Here is a 25,042-nt window from a genome sequence, read left to right on the forward strand (position 1 = left end):
GCTGCCATGTTATGCCCCCCAAGCTCCTGTCTGCTCCCTGCTCCAGCTTTGCGTGGATTGCACAGTTCAGTGACACTTTATTTGGAGACTCCACCATGACCAGTCCAGTCTTAAGCTCCTCGGGACCCTGAAGATGACCGGATGTTTGAATTTTACACAAGTGTACATCTCCTCTTTTGCCTGAACATACCCCTCCTCGTCTGTTGGCACCATCTCATTAGATTATGGCAGGCACTGCTTTTCTATTAGTGCAGGGTCATCCCAGATGGACACCATGGCATTTGAGGTGACCACTCCTTCTGAGCCTAACCCTAACACCTAACCTATGGTGGGTGCTAAGCTGGCCACTGCCAGGCAGGATGTGTACCCCGGAGGTGACACCAACTGGGATGAATGGAATTCCAATGGAATTGGTGTAAGGGGTCCTGCTTATCCCTTGTGAGGTCTCAGAGGCCCGCACTTTTAATTCTGGACTTCTAAGATCTCCGAAGCTTGCAGTTTCAAACCTGAAAGAGTCTAGACCTCTCGGGACACGCGACCCTCCTCCCCAGCCCCATCAGCCAGGCCCGTACATTTCTTCCACTTTGTCTCCCCCAAAAAGGCCAGCTGCACTTTCATCTCCTGCTTTCTGTTCATTCAGCTGTAATTCCTCTGCCTGAAGGGACTTGCTAAGAATGCGGCTTGTCTGTTTTCCCATGCAGTCATCGGCCGCTCCTTGATGGCCCTGGGCGTGGAGCAGCCGGGCGGAGCTCCGTCCTCAACAGGCCATGAAAAGAAGAGCAGAGGTTGGGGGGGGAGTCGCATTCCAGGGCCGGACCACCCCCACCTCAGACATTAGCTTATCTGATCTGGCTTGGGTGTGAAGGGGCTTGTGTGGTCAGCGCTCACCTTGGAGCTGTCCACCTCCTCTGAATGTGTGTGTGTGTGTGAGACAGCAAAGAGAGGCCCTGCAGCCGCCTGACAGCACAAATTCTACACTGGCAAGACCCCAAAAGTCTGCAGCTCTGAAGCCCACCATGTCTGAGTCTGAATCCAACCTGCATCTTTGAACGCTGCCCTCAAGAGATCTCAAATGTAAAGGTGTCTGGACCTGGGAGGTCTCACGTGCTGGTGGTCTGTAGCTCCACTGGCATTTGAGCCCTTGAGATCTCAGAAGTTCGCAGTTGTGAAATCTAGGAAGCCCAAACCTGTGAGATATCAGAGTGAACTCCATGGAGGCGACTTTGTCAGACCTTAACAGGTGGGCACTTTTGAGCCTCTTTAAGATTTCAGAGGTCTGCCCCTTCGAAGCGTTAGCTTTGGAGACCTCAGACACCCACAGTGGGTTCAGGATCAGTGACGTCTCAGACGCATGAAGTTTATAACTCCACTGGGTATCTCAGAGGCTTGAAACTGTGAAAGCTTTGTGGTCTGACCCTGGGAGATCCGAGAGGCCTGCACCTCCGTTAGCCAAGGAGACTGCAGATGCCAGCAGTTTGATATGTAATGGAGTCTGAGGCCCTTGATGTCCCACAGGGACGTGACTTATAACTCCAGTGGCGTTTGAACCCAGGAGAAGTTTGCAGTTGTGAACCTGTCAGCTCTTAGAGGCCCGCAGTGCTGAGGCAACATTCATGTGAGACTTCAATAAGCCTGAACCTGTGAGGACTCCAAGGCCTGCACCTTCGAGCGTTAGTTAGCCTCTGAGATCTTAAAGGCCCGAAAGTTCAAACCCAACGCATTCTGGACCTCTGAGATCTCGGAAGGAATGAGAGAAGAAAGGGCAGAGCAGGCTCTTCTTCCTGAGCATACTGTGAGCTTTTAACGTGGGCCGTGACACCCTTCACATCTTCTACAGCTCTGTGATGGCCGGTCTGTGGTGTGCTATGCCGCTAACGTCACTTCAAGTGATGCCCACTGAATCTACAAACTAATTAAAAGGGCGGCCTCAGTTATGGGATGCACTCTGAAGGTAGTGGAGGAGTATATAGTGCCTTTCATTTCTATCAATCCACTGTTTTTCAGTCTTTACGAATGTCCCCGGTTTGCAGTAACTTTTGGGGGTTTCTGTCTGCACTCGCTAATCTCCTTACGTACGCTTAGATAAATGTTCTCTGCTCCTGGGGATTTGTTTGATTTTAGTGTATTTAATCACAGCAGCACTTCTCTCTCTACGATTTCCAAATCACTCAGTTGTGATGCCGGGAGATCGTCGACTTCTTCACTCTAAACTTCAATAAAATGTCAGACCAGCGCATTCGCCATTTCACTGTCGGGCTTCAAAGACCCAGGCAGGTGGCCCCCGGGGGTCTGTCAGGCTCAGGTTCTATGGAGTTAAAATTCCCAGCACCTGAGATGACAGCCAATCCATCTTCATAGCCAGGCGCTGAGGGGCCGACAGAGAAACGGAGAATGACGGGATGACAGTGGCGTTCTCATTCAGAAAACACACAGAGAGCCCCCCGGCCCAGGAGCCCTGCAGGGACAGGGGAGGAGGGAAGAAAAAATGGGGGCCTCGGTTTGTCTGGATCCCGTTAAGACTTCAAAAGCATCTCAGCCAACGTAGCCATCCTCACGATGTTAGAAATGTGAGGAATTCTGAGGAGTTTTCAATGTCGATAACGAGCCACTGGACATTTATCTACAGTATTATAAAAAAAATAACTTTGGGAGGGAGACAAGATATAATCTTCTCGGAAGACAATCTGATGTCCTGTGAGAGACACTTTAACGTCACGCGAGACATGAGACAACATTTAAAACAAGTTCATGGACATCTAACCTCGCAGTTGTTGGATTGCTTTTGGCAGACATGCATCATGTGCTCCCAGCTCTTAAAACAACGACAAGCAGAACACGCATCTCACCAGCAGCAGCAAGCCAGCAGATGATCCAACGGCTACTCCTTAGCATGCGTTCGGCTGCCCCCCCTTCACAACACGAGAACCGTTATGCGTCCTGCGAGAAAGATTTAACCACGCCCGGGTTTTGTTTTTACTAAAGTTTTCAAGTAAAAGTGAAAATAATGCATATGTAACAATTCCCATGAAAATACCAATATCTTTAAATTGCATATCCGGTAAACAAAACCCTCGGGGTGGGTGAGCGAAGCCAGCAGGGGGCAGAGCCCCCTTACTTTTAAAAAGAAACAAGTTGACTTCGATATCCCGCGTGGACACGTGTTTAATGTTCTGAAATCTCACAGGTCAGTTCAATAGCGCAGAGCTTTGAGAGCTCACGGGCTCGGACTTCATAGCCGGTCAGAGCTGCAGGACCCCTGCTGGGGTTTGGGGGCTGCAGGCCTCTGAGATCTCACAGGTTCAGTCCACACAGGGCTCACCCTGGTGGTCTTTTCTGTATTGTAAGGCAAGTTCAGGTTCCATGCAGCCCAAATTCGCGTGGCCACTGTGGTTACCCATTTTCACATTTTGAAGACGCACCTCTCTAAATCTTCACTGGGTCAGACGGCCTGCATTTCAAAGCTGTTGAGATTTCCCAGATTCTCCTTCCCTGACAAGGTGCTGACATGACAGCGTCCAGAACTGTGGGTTACAGGCCACAGAGTTCACGCTTTACGATCTCAGCGCATACCTCGAAGCCGCAGCTTGCAGGGTTAGACTATTTACTGTTCAAGAAGTGCAAACGCCCAGCGACGTTCGGGTTCAGACTCCTTTTAGTTCCAGACTGCAGGCTTCAGGGTCAGGTGCTGGCCTGTGAGACGTCATAAGGTTACCATTTGAGGAGTGCACAGTTGGTACCCCTACAATATCTCGGGCTAACCCCTATATAGAGGTCTACGTGATCTCAGATGGTCAGGCACCACAGAGGCCTAACAGGTTTAGATTCTGGACGCCTCATAGATGTCATTTTTGAAATCTCATGGCTTACATCTCCAAGACGTTCAAGGCTGATGGGATCTCTCTGGTTCAGGCTCAGGAGGGTCTCTTTTAATTCTCCTCGCTTCAGACTGTGCATGGTGAAGAACTGCAGGACTGTGGGCGCATCACGCAGCCCTGTTAATTTCAAAGCTTCTCAGATTCCACAGGATCGGAATGTGCATACGTCTTCCATCTTCTGAGATCTCATACGTTCAGGTACAATCCGGTTTACTGCTGCGTTCATCTGGGATCTCACGGGGTCAGACACCATTAGGTTCAAAACCTGAGATTGCAGTTTCAGCGCCAGTCTTCAAGGTCTGTAAATGCTAAAAGGATCAGAATTAGTGGGGGTCTCAGACTCCATACTGAAAACTCTTTCAACTTCGACCCCCTGGATCTGATCAAGAAGATGAATTCATAGATGAATAACCAAAGGATGTTGTAAATATCAGCGAGTCGGGCTCTCCAGGAACTTCACAGATTCGGGCGTGATGAAGTTTCACGCTACACACAAGATCAGACCCATTAAGTTCAAAAGTGCAGCCTCCGAGATTACAGGCTCCATCTCCCCAGCCTGAGGCCCCAAGATGTAATATGGTGAGCCTCCTCAACGTACACCACACACCACAGTTCAAAGCCTCCAACGTTTAAGATTCTGGCAGTTTCCAATCTTTTGAGTGTGAAGGTGTAGGCATCTCAGATCTCACCTGTTCAGGCGTCTGAATGGGGTTTCACAGGTTCATATTCCATAACGCTCATAGCCTCCGAGGTTTCACACAATGAGACGGTGTGAGGTTCAAGATTGCGGGCCGCTGTCATGTCAGGGGTTCTGACAGCATGAATAGAAAAGCGGCCTGTCCACATATCTATACACCCCACAAGTGCCGAGCATCCTGAGAACTTCTGCAGGCGATGTGACTGCTCTTTGTGCTGGCACTTCATTGGCAGCCTTGCAAACAGACTTTGGTTTGGTGGAGGACAAACAGTGGAGGGTCCTACATTTGGGGTGGGTGGCCATCTTGTGATGTACAGTGTGAGTCCCAGCTTTAATCTACCAAACATGGAGATGACAGGAGCCAAGAGCGCGTCTCTTCCTGAGTGAGTCACCCGACATAATCTCTGTTATTACTGTAAGTGATTATACAGGAGCATAGGAAGAAAAGAAAGCGTGTGCACAAAAGGCAAAGCGGGGGGACATGCCAGAGGGCCCACTGGGGATAATTGCACCTCTCTGGCACGGCTGTGGGATTCTTCAGGGAAGCGTATCATTTGCTTTGAAACTTGATGACAGCTCTGCCGTTTGCTTCAGTTGGTGCTTGTCACCTGCCACACCCATCGCCTCGGGCGCCATTCCTTCCATTGTCTTTGAGTTCAAAGGTCAATCCTCCAAAGTGCACTCACCTGGACAGATCAGGTCTGTCCTGACCTCTGGCCACCAGGGGAGGCAAACACCCTGTTTGCTTTAGATAAAAAGAAAAACCTTTGAGTGGTCCGGTTGTTATTTGCCCAATGGCGAATTGAGAAAGAGGGATAGGCAGGGGTGTCGAGAGGAGAGAGGGGCACCCCATAAAACACCCATTCACAGCTTAGCTAAAACACACCAGCATCAGATAACGAAATAAACAGAAAATATAAGAAGGGTAAGAGCAGAGCGAGCGACTGTCTATAAAACAGAGGATAGATCTGAAAGGCACTATATAACAGATAGATAGATAGATAGATAGATAGATAGATAGATAGATAGATAGATAGATAGATAGATAGATAGATAGATAGATAGATAGATAGATAGATAGATAGATAGATAGATAGATAGATAGATGAAAGTAATAATTTCCTTCGCACACCCCATGCCTGGCTGATGCTCCCTTGACGTCTCTCCTGTCCTCTCCTGTCCAGCACACACACACAAGGTGGGACCTGCCCAAGGGGTCAGACGTGGCCCATCTGGGCGCAGTGCCAGTGATGCCTAATTCAGAGGGGGTGGCCAGGAGGGTCTGATGTTTGACTTTGAAGGTGGAGGACAGATCAGGGAGGATGAGGATGGATGAGGTGGTGCTAGCGCTAGGCAGATATAAAAAAAGCTTCATGAAGCGACACCACAGCCTGTGTCGGGTGGGAGTGCATATTAAAGATGCTGACTTTACGTTTTCCGCCGAGTGCGGACCCTCACTAGCGCAGGTCTGAACATGTGGCACTCTCGGCTTCTGTTTCAGGCAGGCAGGATTCTCACTTTCAGTTTTGTCTTTCAGCCTTTTATTTGAAATTCTTTTGATCTTTGACTGAACCCCCTGACTGCCCCCTGTCACCCCCCACCGATCCGTGGGTTTTCTTCGACTTCTCATAATGTAAGGCACTATACAGTAGCAGCACTCGTGTTTCAGACCCTATCCTTATCAATCCAAGTGATGATATAAAGGGAGAGCAGTTCAGGAGGGATGGTAGCACAGAGACCACCTCACAGACCCCTAATTCTGGTCTCAAGTCCTGCTCACTGCACCGAGGAGGTCTTCCAGGTGTTTTTCTCTTCACACTCACTGGTTTTATGGAAGTCATATTAACGAGTGACTTTCAGGTGGTCTCCAAGACTGAAGGAGCTCAGTGGCGCCTGCCCAGGTAGTTTTAACTCCAACCTTCATCATTCATTTTGAACATTCATACAATATAATTTGGGGGATTCAACACTGGAATGCCCAAACCCCCCTCACACTCCGTATGCCTCCAGGGTTAGCTCCTGCTTTGTGCCTAAAGCTACTGGGTGAGGACTGGGGGGCCTCAGAAACCGAAACTAAATTAAGAAATTGCACGGCTGAGAGTGGGGAGGGTGGGATGGTTAGGTGGTCCCGCTGGCCTGATGGTGCTCATGTGTTTTATGCTGATTCATGAGATAATCTGGCATCCCACCACCTACAGGTGGTTCCTCCCTCGTGTCCAGTGCTGCTGGGGTGGTCTTCATCTCCTCGCCAGCCTCAAACTGAGTGACAGTGGCCATGCGAGCTCTTCAAGGCGCTATATAAGGCGCTATATAATAGGAATTATGAGATGCTAAAGCTACATGACCGCTACAAACGTTGAACTTCTTTATGAATGGTGGGCTGTGTGGCGAGGTGGTTAGGGCTGTGGGTTCAAATCCCACTACTGACAGAAGACACGTAGCCAATGGGGCCTCAGATGTCATCTTGACTAAAGTTGTCAGCTAAGTAATAACATGTAACTGATTAAGACCACCTGCTTATTCTGAGAAAGGCTTTATTATGGTGAAAGGCGCTATAAAATATAACACAAACAATTAAGGCGCCATGTTCAACTTCTCTTGCAGTTGCTATGTATGATTATGGAGCATGTCCTGAGTACCACAGGCCAACATGTCACGGGTGGTTTCGAGGCGAGGACCCCCACAGCCACTCAGTGGCAGCGCTAGCATTCTCCCACCGCCGAGCATTTCCGCCGAGCATTTCCGCCGAGCGTGCGGCGCGATGACTCCGAGGTCAGGCGTGACACCGTCATTACCGTGAGCTGACAAATTAGGCTTCTGTTCCGACACATTGTGCGCCCCTCGGGCACATCAAACATTTGTTTCTCTCGCTGGCAGGGCGCAGCCGTCATACGCGCCAACGATTTGAAGATCTTTATGAGCTTCAGTGAGGCACAGCCGCTGTCAAAATGGAGAAGATGGGCACTCATCTGGGACCCTCGGCCTGCTCTTTGCAGCTGTTAAACCCCCCTGCCCCCCCCCGACCATTGGGATCAGGTCGTCCCACCTCCACAGTAAGCTGAAGGATGGCACAGGGCATTAACCGCGAAGAACGAAGGCGACATGGCGAGTGCCACTACGCACCTCACACCCACTTGCAGCTGGACACACTCAGGCCCAGGCAGCTGATTGGTGAACCCGAGGCCACTCCCTCCTATTGGCTAAACTTGTCACATGACTGGGCTGCTGGTGTTTGCTTTGCACTCCCTGTTGACTGGCAGAGGACGTGAGGGGCTGAAGGGGCAGATGGCACAAGTATGCCATCTGTCTCATCCGGGGGGACCTCCTCCCCCGATGCTGTTGCTCTTCACGACCCCGTGAGTCTTCACAAATCTGTTACCCTCCATTCATGGAACCTGTCAGCCATCTAAAACATGAGAAATTCAGAAGGACCCTTCACGTAGACCCCCTACAGCAGGGACACTCAAATACGATATGGGGGTCCGTGGTGGCTGCCGGCTTTAGAACCCATTTATGGACTAATAAAGCAACACGGGGGGCTTTCTGGGCTCAGCTTTCGTATCCTCACTTGTTATGATTTTAGTTGCTCCACTTGGGCTTTAATTTTCTTAAGCAGCCATTAGTTATTAATGAGGTGCAAATGACGAAGGGACCACCAGCTCTCCAACTTAGGCTGATGTCACATTACGTGACTTTTTGTTATGGGGGATCGCAGTGACCTTCACGCTCACCCCCTTTATCTGACAGCCATCGTAGCTGTGTACCAACAAACGGACCCCCCAGTGAGAGCAGACCACTAAGTAATCACTTAGGACATGGCCTCCAATGGGGGCTTTTTGTATTTCAGGCCCAGGTGAAGAGACCCCCCCCCTCACTGGTTCAAAAGTACCTTTCCGCCGTCATGTTGAGGCACTTTACTGGTACGGGGGGATTGTTTCAGTACGTCCATGGGACGTTTGAGAGCTGGAGGACTCACTCACAGATTCAGGGTTCAGATTTTTATATAGCGCCTTTCAACAGCGACCACACTCACGAGGTGCTTCACAAGCTGGGCACAGCTGACACCCCATCATTTTATTTTGGAACCGTAGAGCGATTGCCCCCACAGTTCATTTCATTTCAGTAGATGTGAAAACGCCACCCGCACTCTGGGCCAAGACCCTCTAGAGATGGTGGTCCGGCGAATCTTGGAGCAGTCCCTGTAAGGCATGAATGTGTCCTGATGGGGCTAATGCTTTGACTAAAGACTGTACGCCATTACACCCAAATTCACGTCCTTTAAATGGTGGGCACAGGTATAAGACCACAATCGGCCGACACAAAACCCCCCATTTCAATGACTCAGGGAGCAGCTGATCAAGTTAAACAAAATGTAAAGTCCCTGGAGTGCAGGGGGATCTGAAGAGTGGGCCAAACAGATTCAACCCCCCTGATCAGCACCCCTCGGTGTGGTTATTCTTCAGGGATGATGCAGACACTGGGTGGGCTCATGAACTGTGACGCCATGTAGTGAATGTTAATCAAACATTCCAAAATAAACTATAGGAGCACATACAGCATTTACAGGAGTAACGCCAGCTGACACGAGTTGAAATGAACTAAATGGAGCCCACCTATCCGTCCATCTTCACAGCCCACTCATGCAGCGCACGAGCGCCGGGCAGAGGGAGCCAAACCCAGCGACCTCACCTCCCAAATGGATTTTTCACCAGGAAGAAATTCTTTCTGTCCAACAAATTAAGTCCACGACACTCCCACGGGGGATGGGTGGGTGGAGAGCAATCGCAGCAGTCTCGATCGCTTCATAGTTTGCCGAGTGAACTGAAGATTAAAACAAAGGGCTGATTCGGCACAAAGTCCACCGCCTTGGAGTGGGATGACGCCTTTTAAACGTCCACGACGTCAGGTTCAGTCAATCGACCGGTGAGATTTGGAACTTCAATCCATTAGCCCTTTCGATCACACTGCCTAACAAACACACACCCCCGTGTCTCTGAATCGTGAGGAACGCAAACCCATACGGAACTCCGATACAAAAGACAGCGAAGGCACAAAGCAGCCACCATGTCGGGGTGTGCCGGCCCGGCGCTGCACTACAATGGAGAGGCACCAGCCTTGAGCGTCGGGGAGTGCTGGCGCCATCTGCTGCTCGCTTTTAGTATTCGACTCGTCTTGACGAATTCTGCTTATGCAAGACGTTGAGCTTTTTAAAGGGGGTCATCCTCTATTTTTTCCTGTCCATCCATCAATCAATTATCCATCCATCCATCCATCCATCCATCACCCAACCCGCTACATCCTAACTACAGGGTTACGAGGGTCTGCGGGAGCCAATCCCAGCCAACACAGGGCGCAAGACAGTAAAAAAACTCCGGGCAGGGCGCCAGCCCACCGCAGAGCATCTATATCCGAAAAATATTGATATTTGGTCATTTTTGGACAATACTTTGTGCAGAAAATGTCATCCTTATTATGAAGGGTAAACTAATTGGTGTCATCGGCAAAAAATGATCAGCAGCAGCATCTGCCGACTCCAGGGATTCACCCCCTAATGGGATACGAGGTCTCAAAGTTACTGCTTTTCACAAAACGTGGAAAAACATTGGCATGCGGAGTGTCGTTTTTGATAACTGATTCTTTATTGGTGGTCTTAACCCGAAAGAGTCACTCCTAGAAAGTTAAAAATGACTAATTTCCAACATAAGTATGTGGCTATCGTTTAATACTATTTGATGGTCAATGATTACGAATATAATGTTATTTATGATCCTTTACTAGGGGGGTCTTAGCCCTCTACGGACCTCTATCAGAGGGTGAAAAGTGACACATTTCTCTTGAATTGAGAATATTAAGACTTTAAACATTTACATTGGAGTACACATATTAATATTTTTATTTATTTCCACATCAAGAAGTAAATCATTACATTTCTTAAGACCACCCCGAATTAGGGCGCCTTACGCTGATTCTGACATTTGGTATTGTTGCCTGTTTTCTAATGTGGCGCCATCTGCTGCTCAGTTTAAGTAGTGCGTCCATTTTAATTATTCGGCGCCATCTGCTGCTCACTTTTAGTATAGCTGCCTGTTTCTGTTTAGTCGCCATCTGCTGCCCAACTTTTAGTATTGCACATCGTTTCCCAATTCCTCATACTGACACCGGGCGGCGCACCGCAGCACCGTCCCACGGATCCCGAATCCTTATCTCGAATCCCCTTGTTAAGTAGAGGTTCCAGGTTGAGCTTGTGTGTGTGTGTTTTTTAGAATTTTTTTATTGATTTTAATTGGAAGCAGATTACATTCCATACAATCAAGTCAAACTTAAAGTAAAGGAAAATTTCAAATCAGTTTTTAACTGGATTGGCATAACTCGCCCCATAATCGTAAGAGAATAAGAGAACGTTATGTGATGTTGTGACAATTAATGCAGTCCACCAGCCTGATCGTATACAGACAAAAATTTAATTACTATGCAAATAATTTACATTTTATTTATATAGCGCCCTCATGTACCGTGAAATTTTATAATAAATTAATAATAACACGAAATGTGATTATGCTTTATTAAATGTGGTAGAAAAATATACGTTTTGTTGTTCAGTTCTTAACTTACTTTATTATTTCCGCCGCACGGAACTTGGTTGGTCACTTTCACTCGTCGGCGTTACGAGGGCGGGCTTTTCCGAGTACTGTATTTTGATTGGTGAATCTCACACTGATGGCCGTATGTCCTTGATTGATTTAGGAAGCCTGTGGCTCTTACGCATGCTCAGACTTGTGTCCGCGTGCGTCGGATATGAGTGCAAGAAAACGTTCCCCAGAATGACCGTGCGAAGTGGTGACTTTAATTCAACAAACTCTAAATTCCTCACCAGGACTTTACATCTGAAGTGTTTCCTGCAAATCAAAACACACTACTCGTTAGAGACCGCCCACTCAACTTTGATGAGTGAAAGTGACAGTTCATGTTGGAGTGCATGTCACTGACATAAAATAACCATTTAAATAAATACATTAAGAAATAAGCAGCACAAATTTCTTGACAGGTTTCCTTATATATACTCACATTTCATGCTGTCATTATGTATGTATTGTCAGATTTTACAGTACTTTTTGCATGTATTTAATGTGCGCATGTCACAGTTTCCTCCGCTCCATTGTTACCAGTGCCCGTCACTGAACTGAACACTAAAGATGAGCTGTTCACGTTGATGGCTGTCACTTTTATTTGTCTGAAAGCATGTTGAGATTATCCGGGCGTTAGGATTATACTTACAGATTTACAGTTAACACGATGCCTAAGGAGCTGCCTAATATTGTCAGATTTTTCTGTTTTTCCCAGCTGTTTAGGGGCTCTTCTAATAACATTAACCAAACAGCGCCTCGGAATGTCGCAGCATTAGTGACAGTCGGCCGGGGCGCTGCTTCAATTCTCATCGTACTTATACAAATTGCGACTGCTAAAACACAACCGTCATTGCATAGACGCCACTGTTATTTGATTTCGACATTGTGGTCGCCGCCGATTGTACCTTTGTCACCTGAACATTCATTACCTATTCTGTTTCTCTTCTTGGTACTCAAATGTGGCACTCGGTGCCACAGCCCACATGCCAAGTTGTTTTGCCTTCCTAATGTAAAGTCATCCTGGGAGGAGGATCGCAGGAATCGTGGGGTAGAGGGGTCGTTTCATCGGATTGGCTGGCCCAGCTGTGGAATGGCCAATAGGAGGAGGCATCTTGATGGCTGAGGTCTCCAGGACTCTAAACAAATCCAAATCATATTATGTGATATCATCTCCTGTTAAATTCTGGTCCGTACTTGTACAAATTTTATTTTTATACTGTATTGAGGATTTGTTCTGTTCTGTGTATTGTATTGTATTGACCCCGTTCTTTTTGACACCCACTGCCCGCCCAACCTGGAAAGGGGTCTCTTTTTGAACTGCTTTTCCCAAGGTTTCTTCCATTTTTTCCCTACAAGGGTTTTTTTATGGGGGGGGATTTTTCCTTGTCTTCTTAGATAGTCAAGGCTGGGGGACTGTCAAGGCCTGTTAAAGCCCATCGCGGCACTTCTTGAGTGATTTTGGCTTATTCAAAAGAATAAATTGTATTGTTTGTATTACACACTCACATTGACATCGGGGACACACCACATAAACCACACCACTGCATGACAAACGCGACACACAAGACCAGGTGCTGAGGAGGTCTGCGGTGTCCACAAAGCGACCATTCGAACGGAGCAGCGACAGGGTGACGGAGTAAAAACGCCTTCATGTAAAGGTAAGGCAAAGGGTCCTGGCTACCATTTCGGTGGACTTACACGGGTTTGTCCTTCAACCCATAAACAGAACAGGGAATGGAGCGGGCGGGCTGTCTCTGCTTTGGGGTCTGGATGGTGCCCAACACTCGATGGATATGAAGTCTGCCTTGTGAGGTTTGCAGTGGGTGACGTAGACAGAAACAAGTAACATTTACTCCGTTATATTTAGTTGAGTAACTTTTTTAAAAAATGGTACTTCTAAGAGTAGTTTTACTGCACCGTACTTTTTACTTTTACTTGAGTACATTTGTGAAAACAAACGCTACTCTTACTCCGCTACATTAGGCAACACTCGACTCGTTACTTTTTTCCATTTACACATTAGATATATTTTTGGCAGAGAGAAGCCGACAAAGTGATCTACTGCATGACTGTTTCACAAATCAGACGTAGCAACAATAATCACATGACTCAGTTTCATCAATCAGATGTAGCCATGCAGTCACATGACCACACACAAACTGTGGCGGCATAGCGGCATGAACTCCTCATAGACAGTGGAGAAGGAAAGAGAGTACATGAAAAATGGCAGAGGTAACTGTCTTAAATATTAAAACTGAAGAGGCTGAGGATAAACACCCCTGGCCTCATATAAAAAGCATGTTTCGCTTACACACAGTGCAAACGAACAGCTACATAATGCAATGTCTTCTGTGTCTGCCAAAACAAAAGGACATTTCAGCATACAAAAACTCAACGTCTAACCTGAGGAAACATGTTGCGGTAAGTTTTACATAAGTTCATTTTTTGCTGTTAGGCGGATGTTAGTCTTGTTAGGTTACAGAATCCAAATCTTAAAAGAGTTTTTATATAGACCCCATGCCTGGAGTGGCTAATCGGGAGAAACGGGAAAATTCCCTTTGGGCCGCCAGTGTTGTAACGAAACATCCTACCCATCGAAATGATCTACAGTACTCACTGATACCTACGCATGCGCAGACCAAAATTACGCAACTTTTCTCGAAGCTTACCAACTGATTCGTAATATGTATGCTTTTCTTAGCCTTACTACATTAATGCATTTATTACAGTTTACTGCATAGGTATCTACTGTCAACATTTTATAAGTTGTATATTTTGCATGTGAGACTTTTAATCTTATACAGCCATTGTATCCATGCACGAGTAACGACCGTCTTGTGAAATCTTTGCATCAGGCTGTGTCTCTTTCGGGCATTAAATGATGCATATAGAACAAATTGAGAAATGTTAACATTTCCATAAATTTGATAGACGACTTCTAAATACAACAAATAAACTACGGTAGGATACTTCGGCAAAGTAGGACAAATCTTCAGATCCCCGGCTGGGTTTATAGGCCGCGAGGGCCGGTGTTAAAATCAGAATCCGCATACTGTACATGTCACATACTTCACATACATACATTACAGGTACGGCCAGCCAGCGCTCGCTGTGTAACCTGCTTTACGTGTGTGGGGCTGATTGCTCGTTACCCAGAGCCTTATAGTAGAGAGGATCAGCAGTTACCGAGCTACGTTCCCCTGAGAGACACCAGAGAGTAGATGGATGGTAAAAAAAAAAAAGCAAAGGTGATGCCGAAAAGGCGAGAATAAAAAAAAAAAAAAAACATCAGAAGGCACTTGAAAATGATGCGTCCAAATGCGCCAAAAGGAGTGTCTCTTTAATTAAAAACCTTTGGTTTGAGAGTGGAGACGGTGAAGAAAGTAAGTAAGCTACGAATTTGCAAAGCATTTGTCCGTATCACACAGACTACGTTATATGCCATAACGCCACATAATTAATTTACATCATTTATAAACTTAAACAGCAATCTGCAGGCAGTATTTGGTTTAGAGCACTGCTTATTGTGACACTGATGCCACCTAAATGAGATATGTGCTTATGTGCACTGAGAAGGAAATCCTCATGTCTTTGGACAATGATGTGATTATTAAAACAAGGTTGCAGAAACCAGTTTGCTGCTCAGGCATTCATTAATCCTTTAAAGTTAGCCATGTGTTCATGAAGATTCAGAGAAAAAACATTTTACAAGAATGTTACACTGTGAAACAAACAAAGAACAGTGCAAATATTTTTGTTTTATTTGATCTATTTGTGGTTAAGGGTTGGATATTTAGAAATGTAAAGCACAAAAGGAAGAAATTTATGTTGTCATTGCGTTATTGTGTGAGTCATTTGCTTACTTGTGAAAATAAATCAGAATTTGTAAAGTATTTCCTTTAATCGGTAGGTGATATTTAAGAAAAACATTGCTGGAGAGGATAATGTAGTGTGTTTGTGTGTGTATATATATATATATATATATGTATATATATGTGTGTGTGTGTGTGTGTGTGTGTGTGTGTATGTATATATATATATATATATAATATATGTGTGTGTGTAGATAGTTTATTAATCCCAAGGGGAAATTCACATAATCCAGCAGCAGTATACTGATACAAAGAAACAATATTAAATTAAATAGTAATAAAAATGAAAAAAAAAACAAAAATAAAAAAAAGCAGACAATAACTGGGTGGAATTGAAGAGTCGCATAGTGTGGGGGAGGAACGATCTCCTCAGTCTGTCAGTTGAACAAGACAGTGACAAAAGTCTGTCACTGAAGCTACTCCTCTGCCTGGAAATGACACTGTTCAGTGGATGCAGTGGATTCTTCATGATTTGACTGGAGTTTGCTTAATGCCCGTCGTTCTTCCACAGATGTTAAACTGTCCAACTTTACTCCTGCAATAGAGCCTGCCTTCTTAACAAGTCTGTCCAGGCGTGAGGCGTCTTTCATCTTTATGCTGCCACCCCAGCACACCACCGCGTAGAAGAGGGCACTTGCCACAACTGTCTGGTAGAACATCTGCAGCATCTTATTGCGGATGTTGAAGGACGCCAACCTTCTAAGAAAGTATAGTCGGCTTTGACATTTCTTACACAGAGCATCAGTATTGGCAGTCCATTCCAATTTGTCATCCAGCTGCACTCCCAGATATTTATAGGTCTGCACCCTCTGCACAGTCACCTCTGATGATCACAGGGTCCATGAGGGGCCTAAGCCTCCTAAAATCCACCACCAGCTCCTTGGTCTTGCTGGTGTTAAGGTGTAAGTGCTTTGAGTCGCACCATTTAACAAAGTCTTTGATTAACTTCCTGTACTCCTCCTCTTGCCCACTCCTGATGCAGCCCACAATAACAGTGTCATCAGCGAACGTTTGCACATGGCAGGACTCTGAGTCGTATTGGAAGTCTGATGTATATAGATTGAACAGGACCGGAGAAAGTACAGTCCCCTGCGGCGCTCCTGTGTTGCTGACCACAATGTCAGACCTGCAGTTCCCAAGACGCACATACTGAGGTCTGTCTGTAAGATAGTCCACAGTCCATGCCACCAGGTATGAATCTACTCCCATCTCAGTCAGTTTGTCTCTAAGGAGCAGAGGTTGGATGGTGTTGAATGTGCTAGAGAAGTCCAAAAACATAGTTCTTACAGCACCACTGCCTCTGTCCAGGTGGGAGAGGGATCGGTGAAGCCATATAGATGATGGCATCCTCCGCTCCCACCTTCTCCTGGTATGCGAACTGCAGAGGGTCGAGGGCGTGGCGGACCTGTGGCCTCAGGTGGTGAAGCAGCAGCCGCTCCATGGTCTTCAACAGATGTGACATCAGAGCAACAGAGCAGAGCACCTTCCTTCATGCTGTTGTTCTGCAACTTCTGCTCCAGCTTTCTCCTGTACTGCTCTTTCCAAGAGTCCAAACTTTTGGCCTGTACTGTATGTATATGTATATGTATATGTGTATGTGTGTGTGTGTGTATAGATAGATATAGATATAGAGATATACAGAGATTCAGAGATATATAGAGATATATAGATATACAGTATATATATATATATATATATATATATATATATATATATATATATATATATACACACACACACACAGATATAGATATAAAGAGAGAGAAACAACCTCGGAGATCTCTGTCTAGAAGGGCGCAGTCTTAGGAACAGCTAAGATACGGCAAAGAACCCTCAATGTCCCAGATCTCTAGTAGAGGACTGGAGCTTGACGTGAATATGCAGCCACGCATGTGAAAGAAAGGGTGAGCTAAGAGTTTTAAAAATAACGTGGGTGTATACTGTATATAGTGGGCCGGTCTGAAGTATGAAAATGAGTCCCACTCCGGCCCTGGTAGACCTTTTAGTTTTTGTAAACATTTTGTTAAATGGTGCCGTAAGCTAAGCAGACTACAATACTTTTTTCATTGAGGAATGAATTAGCATTGGCTACCAACTATCGCAAATTATGAATGGTCAAGATGGTTTTGGTAACTGACAATCGAGCCCAGGTATGTAATGCCAGAGCCTGCTTAGAAAACATTATCATATCAAAGTTCAGCTGTTTTTATTTAAAAAAAAAAAAACACAGTTTGTTCTGCTGGATAAGTAGATACAGAATTGTGGCGACCACAGTAGTCCATCCATCACTGTACGCTTAGATTTAATCCATTAATCACCTCAAATCCTAGTATAATTAAGTTAACGTTAGCAAATGAAGCTGAATTTGTGAAAATTTGTGTATTTTCGTGGCTTAATCCCCTGTAGCCTCACGGCCTGCCATTTTTTCTGTCAACAGAGGGTTCACCCCAACAAAATTCAGACATATATGGAATTAATTGACTCCCGTAGAAAACGAAAGTCCACCTCTTCTGCTGAACCACCTAGGAAGAATGCAAAAGTCTCAGATTCCCTCACTGGCTCTGGGCAGGTAACACAGGCGACGTTTGACAAGCTTGTGCTAACGTTTGTATGTGAGGCCAACCAGCCATTCTCTGTAGTTGAGACAACATCTTTCAAGACTATGATGGAAACCTTGCAACCTCAGTGCACAGTAATGACAAGTAAAAGGTTATGCTCAGAAATACGGGAAGCTGCAAAGAACATGAAGAGCATAATCATCAAAAAGCTGAGCACAGTGAATTATGTCGCTACCACAACAGACTGCTGGTCTGCCAGACAACATATCTACTTGGGAGTCACCTGTCACTGGATAGATGAAACCTCTCTAGAGAGGCATTCTGCCGTGCTGGCTTGTAGACCTCTTAAAGGCTCACACACATTTGATGTTCTTGCTGCAGAATTAGAGGAAATACATTCTGAGTATCACATCAGGGAAAAAGTGACCAAGACGACAACAGACAGTGGTTCAAACTTCTTGAAAGCCTTTCAATTAGATGGTGAAGAGAAAGAGGAAGAAACACCAGATGGACAGGAGTATGGAGACTCCACCCTTGATGAGAATGAGTTAGAGGTGGAGTATCAGGACGTGTCTGCCGTTTTGAATGACAACACAGGTCTTGAGTACCAACTTCCACGACACCAAAAGTGTGCACGTCATCTACTCAATCTTATATCAACAGTTGACGCAGCTGCTGCAGAGACTGCCAATGAAACATACAAGAGGCTGTCTCGGTCTGCTTTTGCAAAATGTCATGCTCTGTGGAATAAAACCAGCAGGTCAACCATGGCCTATGAAACAGTGGAGCGGGAATGCAAGCTGCAGTTTCTGCGACCCAGTCCGGCCCGTTGGAGCTCCCTGTTCCTTGCTGTGGAAAGGGTTGTGCGCATTCAGAAAGAGCAAGGAGAGAAAGCAATTCGCAATGTTTGCTCAGCATTAAAGATAAAGATGTAAGTTGGCAGAACTTGTATTGTTTTTACATATTAATGTATGATTAATGGGTGAATCCACCTGTCTTAAGTAAATTTGCAAGACTATGACAATAATGGATGTTATCAATGAAATACGGTCACTGTCGTATTTTGTAATTATTTGTGGACAATGCATAGTAAATACATTGTATTAGAAATCCCTATGAGTTCTATTTTTTAATTTGTACTCCTTTTTGTAGGTTCAATCCTGCTGAATTGGGATTTTTGGCTGAATACACTGCTGTGATGAAGCCCATTGCCATGGCCCTTAACATCCTCCAAGGGGAATCGTCTGTGCATATGGGCTTTTTGCTGCCAACGCTTTACCAGTTGCAGGAGAAGCTGAAGAGGCTGGAGTCATCTTGCAATATGTGTAGACCTCTTGTTGCTGCCCTGCAGGAAGGGATCCAGAAACGTTTCGGAGACGTCATGAAAGAGCCTGAGCTGACTGCAGCAGCAATACTCCTACCAAGATTCAGAACATCCTGGACCGCAGATGAGAGCATCTTAAACGCTGGTAAATACTTGTTTAAAATACTTGTCTATGATTTTAAGGGCGAGACAATGACATATATCAGTCTTTATAATGTTACTGTCATTTAGGATTACAGTGCGTCGGTGACAAAACCACTGGCTGGCAAGAGTTAGAAGCTCAGGGAGCTTTTCATGTCGAACATTAGCAGCCTATGCAGTAGAAGAGTAAGAATAATGCACAGACCTAATTCTTTAGAAAACCGTTCATCTTTCCACAGGCCTTGTCTTCATCAGACATCACCTGGACACAGATGTGGATGATGAAGATGACTTCTTTGGATCCATGGGGTCAGGAAAACCAGAAGCAGCAGAGCTGGATAGGTACCTTTCATGTCCATCCGTCGGAGGTATGGATCTATTGCATACCTTTCCTCGCATCAAGAAGCTGTCACTCAAAGTCAACACGGGCCTTCCTGCGTCTGCAGCCTGTGAGAGACTTTTTAGGCAAGCGGGGCTCCTGTTCACGGCTAAACGGTCGCAGCTTCACTGCAAGAACCTTGAGAGCCAACTCCTGCTGAAGCTTAACCATCACTTCACTGAGTGAAGAACAAGCACGTTGTCTTATTACATTTCTAAAAAATAAATCATTTATTATGATCAAATGGCTACTCAGTACTTGAGTAGTCTTTTTACCAAGTACTTTTTTTTACTTCTACTTGAGTAATATTATTTTGAAGTAACGTTACTCTTACTTGAGTACAATTTTTGGCTACACTACCCACCTCAGCACGCGCATGTGTGTGTGTGTACAGTGGGCCGAGAAAGTGCTCAGACCCCTGAACCTTCTGCACACTTTATTGTGTTGTAGATTAGTGATGAGCGAGCACCAAAGTGTTCGGTCCAAACACATTGCAATATTCGTGTGCTCCACCGAACACCCGAGTATAATGTAAGTCAATGGGAGACAACCAGGCACCCCCTGCTCTGAAGAGGGGAGGGCGCCGGGTCCATTGGAAAAGGTCAGAAAGTGACAGAAACACCACCCAAATGGACCGGGAACAGCATGGGGACGATGTCTGGATGCATCTTGGACTCCCAAGTCGCTGCTGGGAACCAGTTTGTCCGAGTTGTACGCCACTTTTACAGACTGACAAAAACACGGCCAAAACCCCCCAAAATATCAATTTTACAGGAAAAATGACGCTCTAAAACATTATATGCCGGTGCCTGCAGGTGAGCTGACGCTCTAAAACATTATATGCCGGTGCCTGCAGGTGAGCTGACGCTCTAAAACATTATATGACAGTGCCTGCATATATAGCACCCGGTGACGTGTTCCGGCCAGCCAATCACTGTAATGCCAGCACCTGACATGGCTACTAGCATTACAGTGGGCAGTACTTACCTGCCCCTTGATTGGCTGTCTCCAACCCGCGAAATGTGCGGGGCGGAGACTCGAGCTCCGAGTATAGCGATGCTCGGGCCGAACATGCTCGCTCATCACTATTGTAGATTTAATTTTACTTTGGATAGATTTGCTATTTTCGACTCAGTCTAACCTCAACAACCTCTGATGACAAAGGCTTGTAAATTTATTAAAAATCTAAAACCGAACTTTTTCGTTCACTGAAATATTCAGACACTTAATTCAGTACTCTGTAGAAGCCCCCACACCCCTTTGGCAGCAATGCCTGCTTCGAGTCTATGTGGCTAAGTCTCGACAAGCTTTGCACACCTGCATTTGGGCCGTTTATCCCGTTCTTTCTGGCAGATCCTCTCGAGCGCCGATCATTTTGGCCATTCTTCAGACCTCAGACCTGAACTTTAGGAGTGCACCTTGTGAGCCAGGTGAACAGAATAACACATTTCAGCGGTGCTAATGCAACCCACGAAGGTTTCTCTAATAACCAGCTAGCATTTAAAATGCCTACTTAAGGCTAAGCTAAGGGAGCTGACCATTAGGATGCTGAGATATAAATGAACAATGATACAGTAATGGCCATTATACACACTAGTAATGCCATGGCATCTTGATAATAAAACCAGAACGTGCGTGTGTGTGTGTGTCCAGACCTTTCAGTGTGTGTGGTAGGAGCCTTCACTGAACTGACATCCTCGTGGTTCTATCACAGCTCACCAGAGTCTCCAGCCTTCTTCACAGCAGCTTATTAAATCAAATGCACAGCAGAATCCTCAGTTCACTTTCTCTTATCAATGATTACTTCAAGACGAAGGACAACTCACAGCACTGGAACTTCCAGTTTTTTCACTTCGTCTTCCTTTCATCAGTTGCGGCAGCGGCCACTCGGATATGGCGGGCCGTGGAGTCGCCAGTGAGCCGCCCTGCCATCTGACTCGGACGTCACTGCGGTCTCATTCGCGACACCCGAGGAGTCACCTGCATCAGTGGTCCCTGGCATTTAATCCTCAGTGTCCCTGGCGGTTTCGACTCAACCAGTTTCTCAGCCAGTCGTTGTCACCTTTAACTGGTCTCATTGCTTAATCCGCGGACCCTTTTGTTCTTTTTAATTTACATTTAGAAAAGCGCAGTTGAGTCTCATTTGTTTTTTTCTGTATCTCGAGATGCTTCTTTATAATTCACCTTTCCATTGAGTTTGCCTTCTTAATTGTATCCGAATATTAAGGCATAAAGGCGAGCAGAGCCGACACCAACATAAAAGGCTGAGGCAGCAGCAACTGCACTGAGACCCACTTGTGTGTTTGACTAAACGACCAGCGCATCGAACAACAGAAAAAGAGCAAAATGTAAAAGTCGTGCCCGTGGAACACACACACAGCGGAGCACCGCGTTATTCAGTACAAACGTAGCATCATCACTGGCTACCCGATTAAGAAAAGAAGTGAGCTGAGACCCGCAGGAGACCACCAGGACTGAACGCTGAGAACCACCGGCCTACGCCACTCTTCCGGGGGGCAGCAGAACACCAAACACACAGGCTAAACGATTATTTTTTTCTTTCATTTGTTTATTGAATAGTTAAAAAATATAACATGACTGAGAACACAAGTCAAACAATTCAATAAAATGTGGGGACAAGTGGTGACAACCTGTATTTGTGTCAGTTATCTCTAGATAGATGAAAGGCACTATATAATAGATAAATAGGGAAGGCACTATATAATAGATAGATAGGCAGGAAAGGCACTATACAATAAATATATAGACAGGAAAGACACTATATAGTAGATAGATAGGAAAGGCGCTATATGATAGATAGACAGGAAAGGCACTATATAATAGATAGATAGTCGGGAAAGGCGCTATATAATAACTCAGTCAGGTCCTCTACGCCGCTTGCGCAGTTTCGCGAAGGGTTTGTTCGTTTCGAGGCCTTCACTTCACTTTTTTTTTTTGCACTGTAGGGGGCAGCAAAGTTCCACGCTACATAAATATTTTCTTTCATTTTTCTTTTTTTTCTGCTTTTCTATTAGTTGAAGTTTTAAAAGGTAACCTGACTAAAGAAATATTAGTTACAGGTTAGGAGCACACACTGATACAGCGCATTGCTGCACTCACCACACAACAAACCATCTCAGGATCCCAGATTAGGACCTGAGCGCGGCCATGCAGCGGGTGACACCCCAGCACCACACCAGTTCAGATGGATTGGGACAGTGTGAGGTTTTTTATGGTGGCTGGAGTGCCAGTTCTGCCACCAACCACAACTGTGTTTAATGAAACACTGTGCCTGGTCTTTCCAAAAGCGGACTAACACATGACCTCTGTGAAGATGATCTCTGTTGTTTGATTCATGATGGATGCAAAGCTGGAGAAGCAGCTGGGGATCATTAGGTGCACCCTAGGAAGGAGCAAGAAATGCCATTAAGAACAGGCCATTGAGAACTTCAGAGAACTTGAAACTCTTTGTTACACCTCGAGATGCGTTCTTGCTGGTAAGATGTTTCAAAGAACACAAGTGGCGGTCTACTGAAAAGTGGAAAAGGCCTAGTGGTCCATTACGACCTTCAGTTTATTCTCAAAAAGTAAATGCTTGCTGTTCTGGATGTCCCGCTTTCTCACGCCTTTCTCCTGGTATTACTTCCATCCATGGATTTCCAAGGTAAAAAGGCCTGAGAGATGAACTGCTTCATAGGATTTTTCATTTGAACCACTGTAATCCTGACGTAGGCGGCATCTTCTAGGATGACAAAGTGCCCATCCAGACAGATGCTAACTTCAGCCAGGGTCCAAGCACCTATCATATCATGTTTGCAGTCCAGCGTTGGACTCTGGAGGTCACTGGTCCCAGTGCTGTGCACAGCATCCGTATTAAAGAGCACAACAGGTCCAAATCAGTTTAAGCCCCCCAGACATTCTTAGATTTTTTTGCTATGTGTTAACGTGAAAAGCATTCATTTGTACTTCTAAATAATTGAGTTCATAATTTTCCTTGGATTGTGTGTGCCTGACCTGGGATTCGTCTTCATGGCAGCTGCTTTAGATGAAGCTCTGTGACTGCTCTAAAAACGGTTTGCATTATTAAAGAGCTCTTCTCTCCGTCGCAGCTTCCTTAATATTCAAAGACACTCAAAACGAGCTGAAACATCAGGGGTCACTCTGGATGGCCAGGATGTACTCAGCGTGACACTGAAATGTCCCCTTGGGATCAATGCAGTTCTGTTATATAGCTCCTTTCACATCTTTATACTGTACCTTACATATGTCACCAAGCCCTGCTGTTTACTTGTGCTCTTTTCAGCTGTGAAATGACAGGAAAGGTGCCACGGTGTCTCCTATTTGGCCAACACGTCACTTACAAAATGAGGATATCTTACATCTGGTGACAGAGAGCCATTTTACATCCGGAGGACAGGCAGGTTAAGGTGTTTGAGGTTCCAAGGCCGGTGTCCTGGACATGGCAGCATACAGAATGGGCTGTGCCAGGGCTGACACTGCTGCCAGCATTCCAGTTCGTAGCCTGATTGCCGTCTGTGAGAGGTTTGCACATTTGAACTCATCCTGTGAGCTCCCACACTCGATGTTTTCTGCTGAACGTCTACTCACTAGCAGCTCCTGTTCAGCTCTTACACGTACACGTCTCTGCTTGTGTTTATGAGCCCTGACACTGTTTTGTCATGGCCACCAGTTAATGGCGTGGGATACATTCTTATCTTTGTAATCCTATCCATCCATCTTCCAAACCCACTTCATCCTGAGAAGGGTGACAGGGAAGCTGGAGCTCATCCCAACCAGCATCAGGCGTAAGGCAGGAGTGATCCCTGAACAGGCCGCCACTCCATAGCGGGTTCGCATCACCATTCCATCTAACCGGCAAGTCTTTGGACTTCAGCACCGATACCAGCGTTCGCTCCCAGTGGCGTGGTTGGGGGTGGGGTAAGGGGTTGACATCTGTCCCCGGGCACAGCATCCAGGGGGCGCCAAATTGATGTTAAGACATTTTAGAATGAAATGTTTTCCATTGGGCGACACAGTGGCACAGTGGTAGCGCTGCTGCCTCGCAGTTAGGGGACCCGAGTTCGCTTCCTGGGTCCTCCCTGCGTGGAGTTTGCATGTTCTCCCCGTGTCTGCGTCGGTTTCCTCCGGGCACTCCGGTTTCCGTCCAAAGACATGCAGGTTAGGTGGATTGGCGATTCTGAATTGGCCCTAGTGTGTGCTTGGTGTGTTTGTGTGTGTGTCCTGCGGTGGGTTGGCACCCTGCCCAGGATTGGTTCCTGCCTTGTGCCCTGTGTTGGCTGGGATTGGCTCCGGCAGACCCCGTGACCCTATTCGGATTCAGCGGGTTAGAAAATGGATGGAAGGATGTTTTCCATTCTTAAATGCACTAAAAAGTAAATAAAAACGTTTCCATATTCAGTCCATCACTCCATCGGTATGAAAATATCTTTTTTTTTCTGATTTCGAAGCACGTATTAGTTCTGTATACCTAACAGACAATAATTTATCCCCTCCACTACTCTAACATGCTTGACTCCCACCCAGAAACATTTTTGACGTTATTAAACAGG

The 25,042-nt window shown here is 45.9% G+C and overlaps 1 protein-coding gene across 1 annotated transcript; it reads left to right on the forward strand.

Annotated features, from left to right (window-relative positions):
- The first annotated feature begins 13,403 nt into the window (after positions 1-13,403).
- Positions 13,404-24,281, forward strand: LOC120518029. The gene is made up of 5 exons (XM_039740580.1): positions 13,404-13,430; positions 17,508-18,559; positions 18,781-19,097; positions 19,333-19,602; positions 24,163-24,281. Exons 1-5 carry the CDS (start codon positions 13,422-13,424, stop codon positions 24,279-24,281), a joined length of 1,767 nt encoding a protein of 588 aa, XP_039596514.1. The 5' UTR covers positions 13,404-13,421.
- The last annotated feature ends 761 nt before the right edge of the window (positions 24,282-25,042 follow it).

This window comes from Polypterus senegalus, chromosome 17 (assembly GCF_016835505.1).
Source record: "Polypterus senegalus isolate Bchr_013 chromosome 17, ASM1683550v1, whole genome shotgun sequence".
Taxonomy (NCBI): domain Eukaryota; kingdom Metazoa; phylum Chordata; class Cladistia; order Polypteriformes; family Polypteridae; genus Polypterus; species Polypterus senegalus.